The sequence below is a fragment of the Mauremys mutica genome, chromosome 1 (genome assembly GCF_020497125.1).
Source record: "Mauremys mutica isolate MM-2020 ecotype Southern chromosome 1, ASM2049712v1, whole genome shotgun sequence".
NCBI classification, from domain to species: Eukaryota; Metazoa; Chordata; order Testudines; family Geoemydidae; genus Mauremys; species Mauremys mutica.
This window is the reverse complement of record NC_059072.1, coordinates 111,201,428-111,222,859: the sequence shown is the minus strand read 5'-3', so window position 1 is coordinate 111,222,859 and position 21,432 is coordinate 111,201,428. Positions and strand designations below refer to the sequence as shown.

General features: G+C 48.3%; 1 protein-coding gene across 1 annotated transcript in view; it reads right to left on the bottom strand.

Moving 5' to 3' along the window:
* Positions 1 to 21,432, bottom strand: part of B4GALNT3 (beta-1,4-N-acetyl-galactosaminyltransferase 3) — a 110,120-nt gene that overhangs the window by 37,610 nt on the left and 51,078 nt on the right. The window contains exon 2 of the mRNA XM_045002548.1: positions 6,079 to 6,182. Within this exon, the coding sequence (XP_044858483.1) occupies positions 6,079 to 6,182 (104 nt within the window). The remainder of the gene's footprint in view (positions 1 to 6,078; positions 6,183 to 21,432) is intronic.

Here is a 21,432-nt window from a genome sequence, read left to right as displayed (position 1 = left end):
AAAGCGCTGTAAGAAAATCGGTACTGCATGTTCACACTTCACTCCCGCTGTCTGCAGAGTGTGCCCACACTTGGGGCACTATCGACACTGAGAGCTGTGCACTGTTGATAGCTATCCCACAAGTTCAGCTCGACACCTTCTACTGCTAGGTCTTGTGGAAAGGTGAAGTGGATTGCAGCACATCATGGGTCTAGGCTCAACATCCCATGATGCATTACTTTCCTTCCAAGCATTCCAGGTGCTTCTGTCTTTGGTCTGTGGCATTTTTCAGTGGCCCTTGTTTGCTGTTCGTCCCACCATCTGTCTGAATGGATGGATCCTGCACTGCGCTCCAATGCTCTTCTGTCATTAACACATCACGGATGGAAGTGCAGTTTATTGTGAAGTTCCTAACTCAACAGGATTCACAGTTGCCTGATGTGCTGTCTGACATGGATAGGAGCAACATTAGATTACTTTTGGCATTCATGGAACAGTTGCACATGGTGGGATTGTATTGTCATGCAGGTCTGGGATGACAAGCTGTGGCTACCCTCCTGGAACTGTGTGCAGAGCTCCCCCCAGCTCTGCGGCGCAAGGACACCAAAATGAGAGCTGCCCTCTCAGTGGAGAAGCACATGGTGATTGGAGTCACCAGATTCCACATGCAGACTGCTACCAGTCAGTCACAAATCAGTTTGGAGTCAGGAAGTCAATCATTGGGGATGAGTTAAAGCAAGTGTGCAAGTCTATTAATCACATCCTGCTACGAAGGACCGTGACTCTTGGCAATGTGTGTGACATAGTGGATGGCTTTTCAGAAATGGGTTTCCCTAACTACGGAGGGGCAACAGATGGCACACATATTCCAATTTTGGCACTGGACCACTTTACAGTGGAGTACATCAATAGGAAAGCAGCAAAAAATCCTGTGGCACCTTATAGACTAACAGACGTTTTGCAGCATGAGCTTTCATGGGTGAATACCCACTTCTTCGGATGCAAGCAGTGGTATTCACCCACGAAAGCTCATGCTGCAAAACGTCTGTTAGTCTATAAGGTGCCACAGGATTCTTTGCTGCTTCTACAGAACCAGATTAACACGGCTACCCCTCTGATAATCAATAGGAAAGGGTACTTCTCCATGGTGTTGCAGGCACTTGTGGATCACCACAGGCATTTCACTGACATCAAGGGTAGGTGTGGGTCCAGAAAGGTGCATGACGACGTATCTTCAGGAACATTGGTCTGTACAGAAAGCTGCAAGTGAGGACTTTTTTTTCCAGACCAGAAGATTAAAGTGGGGAATGTTGAAATGCCCATAGTGATCCTGGAAGATCCAGCATACCTGTTAATGCCATGGCTCATGAAACCTTACATGGGAAACCTAGACAGCAGTAAGGAGCGGTTCACCAACAGGCTGAGTAGATGCAGGATGACCATGGAATGTGCATTTGGCAGATTAAAGGCGCACTGGCAATGCCTTTATGGCAGGTTAGATCTCAGTGAGGATAATATTCCCATGTGTCACAGCCCTGTGCTGTATGTTGCACAATATTTGTGAAGGTAAGGGTGAAAAGTTTGCTCAGGGGTGGACTGTTGAGGCTGAATTTGAGCAGCCACATACCAGGGCTATTAGAGGGGCACAAGGGGTGGGGGGGAGCAATTGGAATCAGGGAGGCTTTGAGGCAACACTCTGAAAATGAGAACCAGTAATGTATATTACTATGCTTGGGAATGCAATGCTTAATGAAATTGAGTTTTCCTAGGAAGTACTTGTGATTTTTGTGGCCTAGGATTCCAGTTAACAAATGATTAAACTGCTTGTGTATGTCTTGCTGCTGCCTGCTATCATATTTTTCAGGAAACAAATAAAGATTGCTTATCATTCAAAAACTTTGCTTTTATTGCACAGAAACCACCACCACCACCACCACCACACCACACGTGTTTGTTGGGAAAGGAGGTACCAAGGAAGGGCTGACTTTCAGAGCTGTGCATAAGTGCAGCTATCATTTGAAAAAGTGTCCATGGGGTGGAATGAACAGGAAAGCGAGAAGTCCAGGAAAGCAGAAAGGAATGCTCAGGTGGAGTTTGGGGAGGGCATGGGAAAGAGTTCTGAATGTGCTGAAGGGGAGGGTAGGCATGCATCTGCTCAGTCTATAGTGTTATGAGGGACTTCAGCATCTTAGTTTGCTCCTCCATAACTTTAATCATCCTCTTAGTAGTGTCCTTAACAAGGCCTAATTTTTTTTTCGGTCCTGCCTTTTGACTTCCCTCCACTCCATGCGTTCCCTCTTTTCTGCATCTGAGTATTGCAGCAGCTCCCAGAACGTCCCCGTTGCTCCATCTCGGGCATTTACTTAACTGGTGGAGGCGCTCTGCTGGTGTGTAGGGGGTGCCTCTGGAGGCCACATCTGCAGAAGCACAAGGAACAATACACAGAAGCATGATTGTTAAGTACATGCACAGCATGGAAACAGTACAGTAAAATACACCTCTAATAACATACCAATCACTTTCTCACTGACCCTTGACAAGCACACATGTCGGCGAACACCCCAAGCTTGGTGAGTTTACCCTGGGACAGAAGGCATTCTACATGCCTAGGACAATATTCTAAATTTTCCCATCCTTTTCCACAGGCAGGGGTCATTGTACCAGATATCTCACTCCTGAGGGTATGCAAGGACGCAAGGGTGCATTTAGTGCACAGTTGCGGCTTCTGACCCAGTCCCTATTCTGCTCATCTGTGTGCCGCTTTGGTCCCTGTGCAAGTGATTGCAGAATGGCACGGCAAAGTTTCCTTCAGTGGGGGAAGGAACAAAGCAGCTCTGCCAAGGAACCTTTGGCAGAGGATTGCTGGGTACCTCCAGGAAACTTTCCTAGAGATCTCTCTGGAGGATTCCCGTGAAATCTCAGTGTGCATCAATACCCTGTTCCACTGTACCTAGCTGCTCAAGGAAATGTCCAGCACACAGAAACACAGCCAGCCTTGTACATTTTTATGCCCTCAACCCACCTCCGCACTTCACAAAGCAAAGCCACTTACCAGGCGTCTCCTCTCTTGCTTCTTGCTCGCTGGAGTACGAATGCCAAGACTGGCTAGACACCTCCAGAGTGGAGAACAGCTCCTGACTGGACACACCACTGGGCAACCCCGCAGTGGGCTCCAAATCATCATCTAATTCCGCCTCTTCTTCAATGACTTTGTCCTTTGGGCTAGGCCCACTTTCCGCCAGCTCTGGGATCACTGAAGTATCCACGGGGCTCTTGGCACTGGAGGTGGGGTCGCCACCGAGGATAGCATCCAGCTCCTTATAGAAACGGCAGGTCCTTGGTGCACACTGGAGTGACAGTTTGCCTCCCTTGCCTTCTGGTACGCCTGCCTCAGCTCCTTGATCTTTGCTCTGCACTGCACCGTGTCCTGATCATAGACCTTTTCGCACAAGCCTCAAGAAATCTGCCCGTAAGTATTGAAATTCCTACGGCTGGAGTGCAGCTGGGACTGCACCGCCGCCTCTCCCCATATACTGATCAGATCCAGCAGCTCTCCAGTGGTCCAAGCGGGAGAGAGTCAGCTGTGTGGAACCGTCATGGTCAGCTGGGAAGGTGCGATGTGAGCTCTCCACGCCAAGCAAACAAAGCAAAATTCGCAGGGCTTTAAAGGGCAAGGGGCAGATGGTTGTTTACCTGGCTGCAGGGCAGCAGAATTGGAACTGGTGACCAGAGTGGTCAAGATGGGCATTGTGGGACACCTTCTGGAGGCCAATTAAAGCGATAAAATCACTGGCGCTTTGTCGACAAAACTTTTGCACAAAAAGCCTTATGTCCCTCGTTGAGGTGGTTTTATTTTGTTGCCAAACCTAAAGAATTTTGTTGCCAAAAGTGGCATCGCAGTGTGTACACCTTCACTCTTTTGCTGCCAAAAGCTGCCTTTTGCCAACAAAACTGTGTAGTGTAGACAAGGCATAAGCTAATTAAATCTATTTTTTCATGTCTCAATATCAGTGACATCATAACAAATTTTGAAAAGCCTTCACAATCCATCACTAACTTCGAGCACTCAGCAGCTGACCTTACAGTGATCTGCCACACATCATCCATCCATCTCCTTGCTGATCATGCCGTACTACGATGACCCTCCACCATTCCTTCCACAATAACTTTCTCAAGGTTATTTCCATCTCTATGCCTAATGTGACCAAAATATAGAAGTTTGAGTGTGTTGATTTCCAACACCATGGTCTGCTTCTCTCCAATAATATTTCTAGATTAGTGCAGGCTAGTTATGTAGTCTCTACTCTCATTCATGTCAGCTGAGGGACCCAAGTCACCCTAATAACTCCCTTTGTCCCCTTCACAAACTTTGAGCTTCTAGCGGGGTGGTCCCCTGCTCCTGCCCAGAAGGGCTTAAAACAGCCCTGGCAGAGGGCTGGGGCAAGGGAAAAGCTGGGCTGAGTGGGGAAGTGGCCGCAGCTGGGCCATGCCCCAATCGGGCCACAGCTGGCCTGTATAAAAAGTCTGTGAGCCAGAGGCCCAAGAGAATTCTCTCTCTCCCTCCAGGCTGGGAGAGAGCAAGGCCTGGCTGCCAGCAGGAAGGGTACTGGGAGTGAAGCAGGGCTGGGGAGAGCCAGCAGAGCCGGGGAGCTCCAGGCTGGCAACTCCCCAGGCTGCAGGGCCTGGTCCAAGGCCCATAGAGGTACTGGGAGGCAGAGGAAGGCAGCAGGTCCGAACCCCCTTGCCTATGATGAATGGCTTTTACACTGCAGTCTGCCACAGGGAGTGGGGGCTTGGTGATGACTGGCAGTAGCCCAGACTGAGGCAAGGTGGGGAATAGAGGGTTGGGGGTTCCCCAGAGAAGGGAGACCCATAGAGACTGGTGGGGGTGTTGCCAGGGGGAAGCCCCAGGGTAAAGGGGCACCGGGGTCCGGGAGGGACACGGGGCCAGCGACAAGCAGGATACCCGCCTGCAGAAAGTGCTCCGAAGGCTGAAAGAGCTAATTCCCTGAGACGACCAGCAGGAGGCGCTGCAGGGGCGAGTCCTGCACCTCTACAGAGCTGTAAATTAATTGTTAACATCTGTTTATTCTCCAGTGCTTTGACCAATCTCTAACACTTCCTTTGGAAGACTATTCCTTTGTGTGATACATCTCACCATTCATTACAAGCTTTTCCCTAGCAGCGATGGGGGTGTACCAACCCTGCAGTGCCTGACCAATCACTGTGGGCACAGGAGACCACACCCCGTCGCCCCTGCTGTGCATGCTCCAGGTGGAAGGGACAGATAAACGGAGGCAGGCCAGCTCAGTCTGGGCTGGCTGAGGAGGAGGAAGGATGTGTGCTGCAGGCTCCTGCAACTTTCCAAGCGGCAGGAACCATGGACCTGGACTATGCTGAACATGACCCGCTGACCGCAGAGACTGATTGGGATGCTGAGCCACTGCCAGCCGAGGAGATGCCCGAAATGCACCTTGCTGAGGAAGTGACCCAAGGAATGTAATAGAAGCTGATGCTTAAACCCTTAATGGGGAATTTCCCAACTTTATAGGGCCCTGGATCAGAACCCGGTAGAGTAGGGTAGGCCAAGGTTCCCCTACCTCCCACACCCGCCCCTGCCACTCGGCATGGTTAGTGTCTGCTGGATCTGCCCCACCCAGGGGCTGCAGACTGATTGTTTGCTCAGCCCCCCAGGGGTCCTGAGCCCTCCTTACTGCAATTGCCTGATCTCACAGGGACACCCGACACTTGTGTGGTGGGGTGTACCAACCTGGCACTGGGCCAATGGGGGAGGCCCTGCTCGAACACGCAGGACCCCACGCGACACTAGCTTTTAGCTTAAGTTCTCCTTTTCTTAATTTCATCTCCTCATTCTTAGTTATCCCTCCATTGTACTGATGTAAATCCAACATAACTCCATTGACTGCAGTGGGATTGGTTCTGTATTTACATTGGTGTAACTGAGATCAGTATAACTGAGATGAGAATTTGGTCCATGGGCTGCTCTCGTTCTGTGCATGAAGGAGTTGGGATCTGCCATGCAGATCTAGAGGGAGAATTTTCCCCTGAATGTTTAAGACGACCCCTGAGCCTCCTTACCTGGTGTACTGGCTTCTGAGGATAGTAAAATTGAAGGTTTGGGTCTACAGCAGGGATGTTCCTGTTTGCCAGGGCTTTAGCCAGTTCCCTCCAGCTCCCATATCCTGCAAAGAGGAGGGGAAAAGAGATGTCAAAACCCACCTCAAAGAAAAAGAAGAAACAACAGTGATGACTTCAGGTTGCACCCTCTCCTTCTGGGGTTTTACAGTAATGGGAGCCTAAATCTCCCTCTTCCCCCGGAAATATTCAGCTTGGCCAGTCAGTGACACAACTCCTGTTCTGTTATTGTCCAGCACCTTTCATTCAAGGTGCTCAAAGTGCTGCACAAAAAGTTAACAAATTAAGTCTACCAGGACCCCGCTATTGAAGCCAGGCCTGCCAGCTCCTTAGGTGGCTTCCTTAGCCACTGAACCATCGTGATACGTTGAACCGGTGCCTAACCAACAGCCTTAGTGCTCAAGGCTTACAGGCCCACAGCAGCCATACCACAGGCCCCTGACTGGATGGACAGGCTGCACTCATTAGATACCTGGGCTATATAAAGGCCCCAACAGCAAGAGGACCATTGCCTGCCGGTTGTTCCCTAGACCCCCTTGCCCTGCTGCCTCACCTGACCCTACCTTGCTGCTTTGCCTGACCTTGCCTCCCCAATCCAATGAACCAGCCCCTTGGGTTGGATCGTCCGGCTACTGATGCCTGAGAAAACTGACCGTTGCCCCAGATTGCTTCTGATATGAATTGACCTGCTGGCTACCTGACCATTGGCACATACTTGAGTACTGCTCCAGACTGTTCCCAATCCTGCCTCAGCCACCAGGCATTACAGTTTGCTCAGACCACTTCCGTTTCCTCCTAGACTCATCTTACCTGAAAGGGGTATGGAACTCACAGGTACGGCCAGGGGCGCTGGAACAATGTGTATAGTGGGGGTGGTTGAGAGCCATTGAACCAAACTGTAAACCTTCTATATGATGGAAACCACTTCAAGCCAGGGGGTGCAGCAGCATCTCAGCATCTCTAGTTCCAGCACCTATGGGTATTGTGCCACAGGGGCCACTGAGCCTGCAGGAGCAGACCGCTCACCTACAGGTGGAAAACCAAGCCTTACACGTCACAGTGGACCAGCTTCAGGCAGAAAAATGCACCCTGCAAGAACAGATCACAGGGCCACAGGTGGGAACATCTCCCACAGCACCACAGTACTGGTACCAGAGCTCTACAATGGGACCCTTAGCAAATTTGGGGGCTCCATTTACTGCCATGGCCCAATGCCTACCAGATGGACCAGGCAAAGGTGGGACTAGTCATGATTTTCTAATAGGTGAGGGTCTGGACAGGGTGACTGCTCTGCTAGAGCACCTATGCCTACCCCTACCCCTCTGCTAGAGGCCTACACCTTCCTGAGGGCCATTATGGCAATCTTCAATGACCCACACCAAGCTTGCACTGCAGAGGCAGCCCTACAAAGACTCCATCAGGCCTTGGGGTCAGCTCCAACAGATGCCGCCTGCTTCTGATTCCTGGCGGCAGATAGGGCTTGGAATGAGGCGGCCCAGCCACACCAATTCTGTCTTGCTCTCAGCGAAGAAATAAAAGATGAGCTTGCCTGCGTGGAGCCTCCCACTGATGTAGATTCATTTATTAAGCTGGGCCTCCAAATCGACACCAGACTTAGGGAATGGCATCTCGAAAGGAAAGGGATTCCACCCTGCATCCAGGCACTGCCCACAACCCCGGCAAAGGTCCCCCACCCAAGCCCACATAGGTGGACAGGGTATGGACCTGGCTGGACCAATGGTGAGAGTACTTGTGCTTCTACTGTCATGGCAATGACCCCATGGTGTTCGTCTCTCTCGCTATGTCCCTGAACTATGTGGTTCCAGTAAACAACCACGCCCAGCCTTGGTAAGGGGGTCAAGCCTGAGCAACATCGAGAAAACTCCCCTAAGTCCCCTCCAGCAATCCATTCTGGCTGCCTGGCCCAACATATTGAAAGTGTACCTGCACCTACAACTCCAGTTATGACTCTGGCTTCGGGACTCTGGACAGATACTTTGGCCCCAGTGTCAGTCAGGGCCATCTGTGAGGGTGATAACTTAATGGACACTATCTTGGCTCATGTACTCAGCCTATCCAAACAACCTAAGATGCCCCTGATTTAGTTGAGACAGTTGATGGATCACTGCTCACCTCCAGTCTCATCAGTCAGAAAACTATAGTTTTGGAGGTGATGGTTAGGGAGCACTATGAGCTTCTCCAATTTAGCCTGATCTGGTCCCCACAGTTCCCTTTGATATTCAGAATATCCTAGCTAGAGAAATGTGACCCGTATATCTCCTGGTGTCAGCAAACCATTACATTTAATTCTAAGTTTTGCCAGGACATCTGCCTCCTGACTTCCAAGCTTGAGACTCCAGAACCTCCAGTTGGATGCCTTGCCCGAGCTTCAGCAACACGGAGGGATGTTTGGGCAACACAGGAGGCCTACTTGCTACTAGGGTCAACCGTCACTCTCCGCAAAATACCAACTTTTCAGACGTATTTGAAAAACAAAATGGAGACACTACTTTCTCACAGGGAAAACATCTGCCTGATTGACTTAGAGCCTGGAGCCAAGATTCTGTTCAGCTGAATGCATTCCATGTTGGAACACGAATCAGCTGCCCTTAAGGATTACAGAATCTGAGAATCTGGAGAAGAGTTTCCTTGAGCAGTCCACATCCCTGGCTGGGGGCCCCGTCCTCTTTATGAAAAGGAATCATGGACTCATAGACTTTACGGTCAGAAGGGACCATTATGATCATCTAGTCTGACCCTCCTGCCCAATGCAGGCCACAGAATCTCACCCACCCACTCCTGTAACAAACCCCTAACTTATGTCTGAGTTATTGAAGTCCTCAAATCGTGGTTTAAAGACCTCAAGCTGCAGAGAATCCTCCAGCAAGTGACCCGTGCCCCACGTTGCAGAGGAAGGCGAAAAACCTCCAGGGCCTCTGCCAATCTGCCCTGGAGGAAAATTCCTTCCCGACCTCAAATATGGCAATCAGCTAAACCCTGAGCATATGGGCAAGACTCACCAGCCAGCACCCAGGAAAGAATTCTCTGTAGTAACTCAGATCCCAACCCATCTAACATCCCATCACAGGCCATTGGGCATATTTACCTGCTAATAATCAAAGATCAATTAATTGCCAAAATCAGGCTATCCCATCATACCATCCCCTCCACAAACTTATCAAGCTTAGTCTTGAAGCCAGATATGTCTTTTGCCCCCACTACTCCCCTTGGAAGGCTGTTCCAGAACTTCACTCCTCTGATGGTTAGAAATCTTCGTCTAATTTCGAGTCTAAACTTCCTGATAGACAGTTTATATAATAGATTTTGTGGTCAGAAGGGACCATTATGATCATCTAGTCTGACCTCCTGCACAATGCAGGCCACAGAATCTCACCCACCTACTCCTGTATCAAACCCCTAACCTATGTCTGAGCTACTGAAGTCCTCAAATCATGGTTTAAAAACTTCAAGGTGCAGAGAATCCTCCAGCAAGTGACCTGTATCCCATGCTGCAGAGGAAGGTAAAAAAACCCCAGGGCCTCTGCCAATCTGCCCTGGAGGAAAATTCCTTCCTGACCCCAAATATGGCAATCAGCTCAACCTTGAGCATATGGGCAAGACTCACCCAGGAAAGAATTCTCTGTAGTAACTCAGATCCCACCCCATATAACATCCCAAAGCATCTCAAGACAGGCAGATGTGTATGTAATCTAGACCACCAAGTACATAGGACCCTACTAGATCTGCAGGCAAATAAACCCAGTAACCTTTGAACTTCAACCTCCCCATTCCTTCAAGGTGCACCCTCTATTCCATGACTCCCTCCTTAAACCCTTCTCTGACAATCCCTTTCCCGAAAAAAAAACAGCCTCCCACTCCGCCAATCCAAGGCCAAGAAGAGTACCTTGTCCATGAGATCCTAGATTCCCAGATACAAAGAGGGAAGACATGATACCTCATCAACTGGGAAGGGCCTGAGCCATGTGAGGGTCCTGGGAACCAGACCATTTTGTGCACGCTTCCAAAGAAGTCAGAGCCTTCCACAGAGCCCATCCCGACAAGCCCAGCCCTTTGGTACCCCAAGGAAGGGGGATGATGTCAGGATCCCAATACTGAACCCAGGCCTGCCAGGTCCTTGGGTGCCCTCCTTCGTGGTTGTGCCACAGTGATTAACAGAACCGCTGACCCTGACAACAGCCCTAGTGCTAAAGGTCCACATGCCCATAGCAGCCATGCCCCAGACCTGACAGGATGGACAGGCAGCACTCATTGTTGTACCTGGACTATATAAAGGCCTAAACAGCAAGAGGAAACTGTCCGAGCAACAGACCACTGCCTGCTGGTTGCTCTTGAAACCGCCTTGTCCTGCCACCTTGCCTGACCCTGCCTGGCATGAACTTGCTTCCCCAAATCACTGACCGGGCCCCTTGGATCTTCTGGCTACTAATACCTGAGAGAACTCTGACCATTGCCCGAGACTGCCTCTGATATGATTGACCAGCCAGCTATCTGACCACTGGAGCACACTTGACTACTACTCTGGGTTGCCCCCAATCCCACCACAGTGAACAGGAATTAGTCTCACAAGCCCCTCATAAATTGGGTAGCGCTATCTGCATTTTGTTGGTGGGGAAAGTGAGGCATGGAGAGATGATGTCACACAGCAAGTCAAAGGCAGAACTGAGAATAAAACTCTTGGGCCTTATTCCTCTGCCACAGGATCTGAGCAACTTCCATTGAAACCAACAGGGCTCCAGTTATCTTGACTTCCAGATAGGGTGACCACATGTCACAATTTTATAGGGACAGTCCCGATTTTTGGGTCTTTTTCTTATATAGGGTCCTATTACCCTCCACCCCCTGTCCAGATTTTTCACATTTGCTGTCTGGTCACCCTACTTCCAGATGAGGCCCGAGGGTTGCCACTGTGACCCTTGGTGTTACAAAGTCTATTTCTCTTTCTCAACAATTCTTTGGGGGTGCCATCTGGAAAATACCACTGTTCTGGGGGTTAATCCCAGAAACCTTTACAAAACACAAAGGAGTGACCTTCAAAATCAAAGACTATTAGGTCAAAGATGCTGCTATTTGCAAATTAATAACTCAGTCTTCTTCCTGTGGGAAGTTTTAAATGACTGTGATGACAGTCCTTGATGGGGACGTTCAGCTGTAATGACTGAATTATTAGCAGTGAAATGGTTAACAGTGTCAGGATTTAAGTGGCCAATTTTCAGTTTCAAATTTAATTCCATTAGACACAGGGAAGAGACCCCTGTCATCCCACACACACCGGTTATCCTGTCACGAGCCTCAGTGAAGCCTCAGCCCAGATCTGATCTGATTTGCACCACTACAACCTCCTAATGTCTTTGGGATAACTCCTGATCTACACTAGGTTAAATGAGAGCAGAGCCAGGCCCTCTGCGTAACCAATCAGAGCATACTATTCAGCACAAGCCACACCTCCTTTCCAGAAACCTGCCTATCCTCAGCTATTCATATTCCAGGATGCCAGCTCTGAAGTCCATCTGAGCCAGTCGCCAGTTTTATTAGCAGTGCCAAAACCAGCATGTGAATTGGTGCCCTATAGAAATAATTGTTCTGATGAGGCTGCTGTGGAAGAGCAGTATTTCATGGTCTTGGGTAACATGCTCGTACTAGGTGGTTTTCAGGTCTGATAAATGCCTTGTCCTGGCTTTAGAGAGACAAGGTGGGTGAGGGAATATCTTTGACTGGGCCAACTTCTGTTGGTGAGAAAGACAAGCTTTCGAGCTTCACAGAGCTCTTCTTCAGGGCTGGGGAAGAAAGTTGTCTTTGCTTTGGCAGTTAAGTGGCCTGGCAGGAACTTAAAGCCTTGTGTACTGTTTGAAACAACACATTATAGCTTAATTAAGATGAAGGGAGAAAGCGCAAACACCTCTTGCTGCAGCTGTTTCAGTCTGTCTGGCTGCAGTCCAACAAAGTATCTGGGTTCAGGTTAACTTATCAGGGCTTTTTGTGCCAGAAGCCACTTTTTCTTTAAGAGAGAGTTTAGGTGGTAGAGAATACAGCAAATCTGTGGGAAGACTTTACATTCTCTGAGCTCACCCATGCCCCCGGATTTCTGTTGCCCCAATATGAAATGAGAAAACATACCCACTGAAGTAGATGAGAGAGCCAGATGAGAGAGCTGTCTTTATATAGGTACCACGTTCTCTCGGGATTCAGACAAGTTACACAACTGATATGGGCTCTGCTCTGGCTCTTATGTACAGCTCTTACAGAGCAAAGTGAACTAAAAACTGCCCTAAGTGGATAGCAGAGGATTCCCTTGACAATGAGGAATCATATACTGGCATAGCCATCTCTATGCCACCATCCTGCTGCACATGCTCCAGCAGTTCCCTTGAGGGCTGATGACAAGATAGCATTCTCTTGAGCACTCCCTGAGACTTCTTTCAACTGTGCTGAGGACAGTGCCAGTTGAAATCTAGCCCCAGGAATTGGATGCCACAAATGGCTCCCTTTCAGCAGCCCTTTCAGCTGTGCCCAGCCCTTTATCCATGGATTAGATCTACAGACAAGATTAGGGAGCTCAGTCAGCACTTGCTCCTGAATCTGAATACTGTGGCTCAGGACCACTGGCTTGCATATGAGCAGACTTCAAAGTGAGGATGATTTAGCCTGGAATGAAGGCAGAGGGAGGAGGGGCCTGACTGAGGTGTTATAATTGCAAAGGCTATAGAGAAGTCTCCTCGCTTCCTCTTCTTTACCCTGCCCCCTAACCTGTGAGAACAAGGGGGTCACTCAGCAAAATTAAAAGGCAGGACATATAGAACAAAAAAGGAAGGAAATAATCAGAGAAACCCAAGAAACCAAAATTCAGATTCAGTTTGGGATTTCACACTCCACAAAGTTTAGGGGCGACTGGATCTGAAGTCCAAGTTCAAATCAATAGAATTCAGCTATAAAATTGAAATCCAGGTTTGGACTCCAAATCTCATCCCACACACCCCAAAATTCTGATCTGAAGTTTTGGTCCATGCTTAGAAATAATACTTCACACTGTGTATTGTTAACCTGTGGAACTCACTATTGCAGGAGGTCATCAAGTTGGCTAACCTAATTCAGTGAAAAACCTTTCCAATTATGCAGCCTAATATCTAATCAAATGTCATGCTTCAAGGCACTAACTGACTACTACAGAAGTCAGGAAGGAATTACCTGCTTCCCACATAAAGCAATGCACAATTGGCTAGTTTCATCATTATGGGTATTTTCACTTTACTCTGAAGGACTAATCATTGGCTTATGTGATGGAGCAAGGCCGGGTAGCTACAGGAAAGTACTGAGGAACAGGTATGTTAGCCCCAGGCTAAGCAAATCCCTAGTACCATGGGAACCAAAATGGCAGTTGCTCCAGGATAATCAAGGCACCTGGGGCCAATTAAGAACTTTCTAGAAGGCACAGGAGAGAGCTACAGTGATTGGAGCACCTGCAGCCAATCAGGGCAGGCTAATCAAGGCACCTGAGAACAATTAAGAACTTTCTAGAAGGCACCGGAGAGAGCTACAGTGATTGGAGCACCTGCAGCCAATCAGGGCAGGCTAATCTGGGCACCTGGTATAAAAAGGGGAGCTCACGCCAGTCAGGGGAGGAGGAGCCAGAGAAAGGAAGTGTGAATGAGGAGCTGGGAGTTAGAGACACAAGGAACTAAGAGGGTGTACTACTGGAGGATTAAGGAAACACCATACAATCAAGCCGTATCAGACACCAGGAGGATCCTATGGTGAGGATAAAGAAGGTATTTGAAGGAGGTTATGGGGAAGTAGCCCAGGGAGCTGTAGCGGTCAATCAGTGGTTACAAGTAGCACTTTAGAGACTGCTACAATTCACAGGGCCCTGGGCTGGAACCCGGAGTAGAGGGCGGGCCCGGGTTCCCCCCAAGCCTCGCTACTCCTAATCAGACATAGGAGGAGTTGATCCAGACTGTGGGTTTCATCCAAGGGGAAGACCACTGAGGGGAGGAAATCCGCCAATAAGCGCAGGACCTACTAGAGGAGAGGAGGAACTTTGCCACACTACTCATTCTGAAATATCTCTAGATGAACCAATGGTCTGGTCTGTAATTGTGGCTTGAATGAGTGTTATGGCTCACAGTATGAATTCAGTGCTGATTATCTTCATGATTTGTTTTACCAATTTGGCTGCATCTTCCATAGGAGAGAGTGAAAAGAACGGAACTGTTAAGATTAGAGAGGAGACAGATAAGATGCAGGTATATAAAACAATGAATGGTATTGAGATGGTAAACTTGGCACTCCTAATTCACCCTTCCTGATAATAAAAGAACAAGGGGACCTTTGATTAAGGTGAAAGGTGTCATTTATCACCGATAAAAGGGAATCATATTTTTTACACAACTCAGAATTAAACTTAAAGGTTTAATGAGTCTTGAAAAGTGCTCAGGTGCCATGGTGATGAAGTGTCTAGAATCAGCCCCTACTGGAAACAGAATACAGGACTTGGTGAACCACTGGTCTGATCCAGTGTGGCAATTAAAAAAAGAAAAAGTTCCTGAACACAATTGGCACCAAACCCATTCCTGTAACGAATACAGCAGCCTGGCTTGAAATGAATGCCAGCTGCCAATATCGTGCTGGCATCAGCAGATGGCCTCAGAGATGATGAAGGAAGAGGTGGGGCTAATTCTCAGCACTGTACAAATATTTGCCTAACACACCAGTCACACTAGGAAACAGACACAAAGCAATTATAAGTTATTTGAGTCAGAGGTTTCCTTGCTATGTAATTTGTATTTCTATGGCTCGCTAAGATCCCAGGCAGTGGGAAATGCCTGGGAAGTGACTGAGAAAATAATGGATCTATGCATCCGAAGAAGTGAGCTGTCGCTCACGAAAGCTCATGCTAAAATAAATGTGTTAGTCTTTAAGGTGCCACAAGTACTCCTGTTCTTTTTACGGATACAGACTAACACGGCTGCTACTCTGAAACCTGAGAAAATAATGAGATCAAAATCCCTACCCCCTCTAGGTCTTCCCTTGGATTTCCCAGTTTCACCTCACAAGGGCCAACCTTTCCCTTGGGATTTCACACCTTTAGAGAAGAAACTGACTTTTCCCCTGGAGTTCTTGGTGCCTCTTGGAGAAATGGGAAGAGGGAGGCATGGAGGGTGAGACTGAAACATGTAAAACAGATGGGCGAAGGGGAAAGACAGGGCAGACAGAGTGGTACATACAGGGAGTCACAGACATTGATTGTAACCCCCAACCAGATTTGCAAAGTCCAGCTGATGGCATAGAATATCTACCCTATTATCATGGGTGGTGCATGAACCCTCCATTCAGGGAGGCTAGCCCTCCGTCCCACCCCTTCTGCCTGCTGGGGCCAGAGGAGCCCTGAGCCCCACACTGTGGCCGGAGCCGCCCCAAGCCCCAGCTGCCTGGAGGAGTCCCGAGCCAAAGAGGAAGCAATTCAGGGCTCTGCTCTCCCACTGGATCAACTGACTCAGTGTTTCAAATTGTTTCTGGCTCATGCAGGAAGATGCACTGGGTGGACACTGAGCCATTGGCACTATTGTTAGTGTAGGCCTCAGCTGGAAACAAGTATTCCAATGTCAGACCAGCCATGTAAGTAGCAGTGGTACTTGTGGCTTCCAGCATTTAAGTCCCTTCATCCTCCATACTGAGGTGTGACATGTTGCAGGACCAGCGATGCAACGTGCAGTATTTAGCAGTAGGGCAGCTACTTCTGTTGGACATGTCAGTGTAGGTGCACATGTGGGCAAACCAGTATTGCAGGGCGAGCTTTATGATTAGTGAAGACCCCAGCAAGAACCCAGGGGCGGAACTGGGCCTTGTGCATCACTGCTTCTCCAGTCCGGCTGCTGGAGGACGACACTGTGTGCTGAGTGAATACGTCCCTCATTAGTGTGATGAGGGAGCTGAAACATGAATTGCTGATGTTACTTGAGTCCGTGTGCTTTAGACCAGCTCTGGACTAGTAACAACTAATCGCACCTAGTGAGACCCCACTTCCAAGCCAGTAGCCACTGTTCACAAACTGATCTGCATCCCTACCCTGCACCCGTAGACATAGGGGCCAAATAGAGCAGGGGGTGCAAATAGTAGGTTTAGACATTGGATGTGAGGCCATCAGAAAATGGACGTAGCCTACAAACCAAGGGGCCAGAAAGACAGGTAAGGAATATAAAGAACACCCTGCTGTTAGTTATGGTAAGAGAAAGAAGGATGCCTCTCTCCTTATACTAGGCCTGGTTAGGGCCCAGGCACACTCTCCCTCCGAACGATGGCTGTTATTGCAGTCACGATAAGCCAGTCTCTTGGCAATGGCAAGGTCAGCAAACACAAGACAGAAAGAGAAAGAGAAGGTCTCATGTCTCATTCAACAGCAGGTGCTCCAGCTGAACAATTCAGCTTAAGCCCTCCTACAGAGTTAACAGTCCAAGAGCCAGAAATAATGACATACTAGAAGCTATCAGGTTTCAGGTTAGGAACATGATAGGAGCTGCCATATCTATTCAAACATTAGGTCCATCAAGTCCATTGTCCTGCCTGTGGCCCCAGCCAGCACTGATGTTTCAATTAGCCACATAAAGCACCTGGCCAATTGTGCAGGGGAAAATCTAGAGCATGTCACCCACTCCCTCAGATGATCAGTTTACACTCAAAAGGATGACAATTGACTCCCCTTGTGTCATTACTGTTGCTTGCTTAGCCACAAATGCTATTAATGCCCATAAATTATCCAGTCCTCATGATTAAGGCTGTGAGTTTGTCATGGATTCTGGGATCTCCGTGACTTCTGCAGAGGCTGGTGCAGCTGGCCTGGGGGCTGCCTGAGAAGCTCAGGCGGTCCCTGGGCCAGCTACACCGGCCACTGCTGGGGTAGTATCGGGCCACAGTACTCCCCCTCCTCCCCCCACAGCAGCAGGAGTTTGGGTGTGGGAGGGGGCTCAGCACGGGAGGGGGTGAGGGCTCTGGGTGGTGCTTAACTTGGGGAAAGGGGGCTCCCTGGAAGCAGTGACATCCCTCATCTCCTAGGTGGAGGCATGGCCAGGCAGCTCTGTGCACTGCCTCTGCCTGCAGGCACCCCCCCTGCAACTCCCACTGGCTGTGGCTCCCAGCCAATGGGAGCTGCGGAGCCAGTGCTCAGGGTGGAGGCTTCACGCAGAGCTGCCTGGCCACGCCTCCACCTAGGAGCTGAGGGAGGGGGATGTCGCCACTTCTGGACAGGCGCAGAGCCAGGTAGGGAGCCTGCCATCCCTGCCAACTGCCTCCCCAGCACCAGTGAGCGTCACAGGCTGTGTACTGCCCCCTGCCCTTCCCAGCACCAGTGGGGGGTCCCAGGCCTCCCCTCCCAGCACCCATGGCACCCCCTAGCCACCCCCCCACAAACACCAAGATTTAGTCAGGGGTATATAGTACAAGTCATGGACAGGTCACGGGCAGTGAATTTTTGTTTACTGACCGTGACCTGTCCATGACTTTTACTAAAAATACCCATGACAAATGTAGCCTTAATCATGATAAATTATTTGATTTAACAGCTTCCTGTGGCAGTGAAGTCTATAGGCTGGTTTCACATGAGGTATACAATCATAGTGAAGTGCTAGACGGGACCTTGAGAGATCATCTAGTTCATCGCCCTGCTCTGAGGCAGGATTAAGCATACCTAGGCCATCCTTAGACCATGTGGAAACATTTCCTTTTGATTTTAGTGTCCCACACAGTTCTCATGTTATAGGGAACAGGTTAGGGAAAAAAAAGAAAAGAAAAGAAGGGCAGACAAGGCTGATGAAAGGAGAAGACTACTGCACCAGCAGTTTTATCCTCAGACAGTCTACAAGCGAGGGCCAAGGCTTGCAGACACTTTCGCTGGAAGGACTGCTTAGTTCTAGGGTAAAAGGCGGCTTCCATCTTCAGAACCATCCACTGAACATGGGCTTCCCAACATTGCTGCACCAAGAACTAACTCTGTCCTTGATGGACTTACCCTATAACCATTCTGACCGTCTCCACGCTAGTCCAGCAATAAGACACTAAACACACCTCCCAATGAGTGTTGTACAGAATGAGGAAAGGTTTCAAGAAGAGGATACACTGGGGCCTTGTGTACATTGCAGTTACAAACATATTCGGTTCTGTCCTAACCATGTTACAACAAGGCTGGGTTTCTATGTGCTGACCTGAACAAACTGTGTTATAGCCAAGTTAACCCTGAGGGTTATAGCACAGTGCCCTTCACACAGCTATAACATGATGTGATCTGACCTACACAGAGAAAAATCAAAGCAAAACTGGCGTAACTAGGTTCCCAAACCTGGTTGTAATTGTAGCATAGACAAGGCCAGAGAGGGGAAGAATACAAGGGGCATGAGATATAGATGGAGAAGGATTAGAGAGAATGCTAGTGAAACTGGACACTCTTCCAGTTTGTCACTCTTGCCAGGTGCTTAGCCCTTGCAGGTATCTATGATGGATCCTTGTGGTCCTCACACGTTGCAGTGTCTATCACACTCCCTGATGCACAGGTCCCATTTACCTTTGCATCAAGTACGTAAACTCTAAATGAAGGGCTCCCATGCTGAATACCCTCCTGCCATTGAAAAAAACATCTACACCAATGCTGAAACCTGCTAAATGCCGTGATTCAATTGCATTCCACTTCTAATAACACTCCTGTCTGAGCAGCCAAGCCAGTACCATACACTTTCCAAGTATCATTAAAGGTGCACGAGAGAAATAGGCCTGAGAAGCCTGCGTCGTTGTTTGGAACAGTGCTGGGTAGAAGGTGACAGAGGTGCTCAGTTCAGTGGAGGAACTATTTTCAGTGTTTCACATACGCACACCACGCTATGATTGGTTACAGACGTTAACGGAAAAACGTTCCCCTAGCAAATGTACTGACCCAACCTCTCATCACACTATGCAGGAGAACATGCACTAACTTACTTTTACAGCACTCACCGACTAACGTAGACTGACCTATATCATTACACAAAAGGAACACAGAACTTAAATTAACTTTCCTAAAGACACACAGATGTGGTGGAATGATCAGGAAAAATGAAATGGCATTCAGTGATTTCTGGCTATACACCACGGGTGAAGTTTAAGTTAGGTGACGGAGAAGAGGGAGGAGTATTTTTATACATAAATGAGACCATATATACTGTGATAAATGAGGGGGGGGGAGGGGTAGTTCCTTTTTATGGACACCCAGCCAGCCAGTAGCTATAAAAATCCCTCTTAGTAGCTGTTCTTCAATTGCTCTAGCTGTAAAGAGTTAAAAAGTCTCACTGCTATGCATAGGTAAAAGGAAGTGAGTGGACACCTGGCCAAAAGAGCCAATGGGAAGGCTAGAACTTTAAAATGGAGAAAAGACTCTTCTTTTGTCTGTCTCTGTTTGTTCTCCTGGGGAGAGGCGGACAGGGCAACAGCTATGCTATAAGAAGCTTGGGCGAGGTATGAAAAATCATCAGTATCATGCCTAGAAACTACTAATTTAAAACCCCAGATATGTAAGTAGATCAGGAAACATCTAGGAAGATGCAATTAGGTTTATCCCTTTTATTTCTTTATGGCTTGTGGATTCCTCTGTGCTAACCCTGGGTGCTTTTGTTTTGCTTGTAACCTTTAAGCTGGACCTCAAGAGAGCTATTCTTGGTGCTTAATCTTTGTAGTTGCTCTTTTAAAATCTAGCAATAACCTGAGTTCTCAGATGTATTTTCTTTCCTTTTTTGTTTAATAAAATTTACCTTTAAGAACAAAATTGGATTTTTGTGTCTTAAGAGGTTTGTGCATGTTTAATTAGCTGGTGGCAACAGCTGATTTCCTTCCCCCCCCCTTCTCAGCTCTTCCCTGGGGCGGGGGGGGGGGTGAATGGGTTTGAGGGTCCCCTACAGGAAGGATTCCCAAGTGCACCTTCCTGGGCTCTCAAAGGGGTTCTACATTTGGGTGGTGGCAGCATATACTAATCCAAGGTCAGAGAAAAGTTATAACCTTGGAAATAATACAAACCTAGAGTGGCCAGTATTAATTTTTAGAGTCCTTGCGGGCCCCCACCTTCTGCACTCGAAGTGCCAGAGTGGGGAATCAGCCTTGACAGATATGATCAAAAAATCACTCCAGGGTGGAGATGGCTGTGATATGGATTCTATGTGATTACAAATTCCAGTTAATAAAATCTACAGGCACAAAGGAGTGAACCCATGCCCCCAGATCAGAATCTGAGTGACACTCATGTTTACAGAGATTCAAGAAGTTGCAAAATCTGCTTAGACTATGAGGAAATCAGTGGAAATCTCCCATTTCTGCTCTGCACAGGATTCTGCAAACCCCCTTGTTGGTCTTGCTCATGCAAAGACCACAAGTTGTAAACAGTTTGCGTTTGTGCAAACACAAATCCCTCCATTCGACTAAGCTCAAACACCAGCATTCAGGGGTCTGGTTCATTGCTTGCAAGTTTGCAGGATCCCAGTGCCTGTGAATTTGAGAGAGTCTGTAGGATCCTTCCATTGTTAATGCATAACCAAACCATTACTAAAATCAGACTAGGGTACTGAACGTAGGAATAAAGGTGATTTGAAAAAAAAAAGAAAAAGCTTTAAACAAACAATATACACAGGCAGCATCAGTTCCAGAGTTACACTCCTCAGGTGGGAGCTCACTATTGTTATTATGTAGCAATAGAGAACACATCGTTGTAGAAAAGAGACCAAAGATGGCCCAGTGGATAGAGCCCTAGTTTGGGCTGTAGAAAACCCGGGTTCAATTCCTGCGCTATTAAAAAAAAAATCCTTAGTGTGTGTGTGTGTCAGTTCCCAATCTACAAAATGGGGATAACAGCATCTATCTTATAGGGGCATTGTGAGGTTAAAGATTCTGAGATGTGAGGACAATGGAGTCTGACCTCAATGTATGAGGATTCAGGAAATGTTATAGTGAACATGTATTTGCAAGGTCAGACCAGTGCAAGAACTGCACACACAGTTACACATGGGACAGACAAGATTGTCCATGACCATCGCAGGCTGTTGAGTTCTTACTTTGTGCTGTTCACAAGGTGTTAATGTGCCTTGCTTCAAAACAGCTAATGGCGACGTGACAAAGCTACTCTGTCATGGGCTGTTGCTTCCTAACTGCTGGGGTCAACCTCTGATATGCTTTCAAGTTTGACTTCAGTGTGCCTTTATATTGTTTGTACTGGGTGCCCAGCTGACCAAAACCATGGCCTTGGGTATCCTCAAATCAGCCATATGAACAAGATGCTCA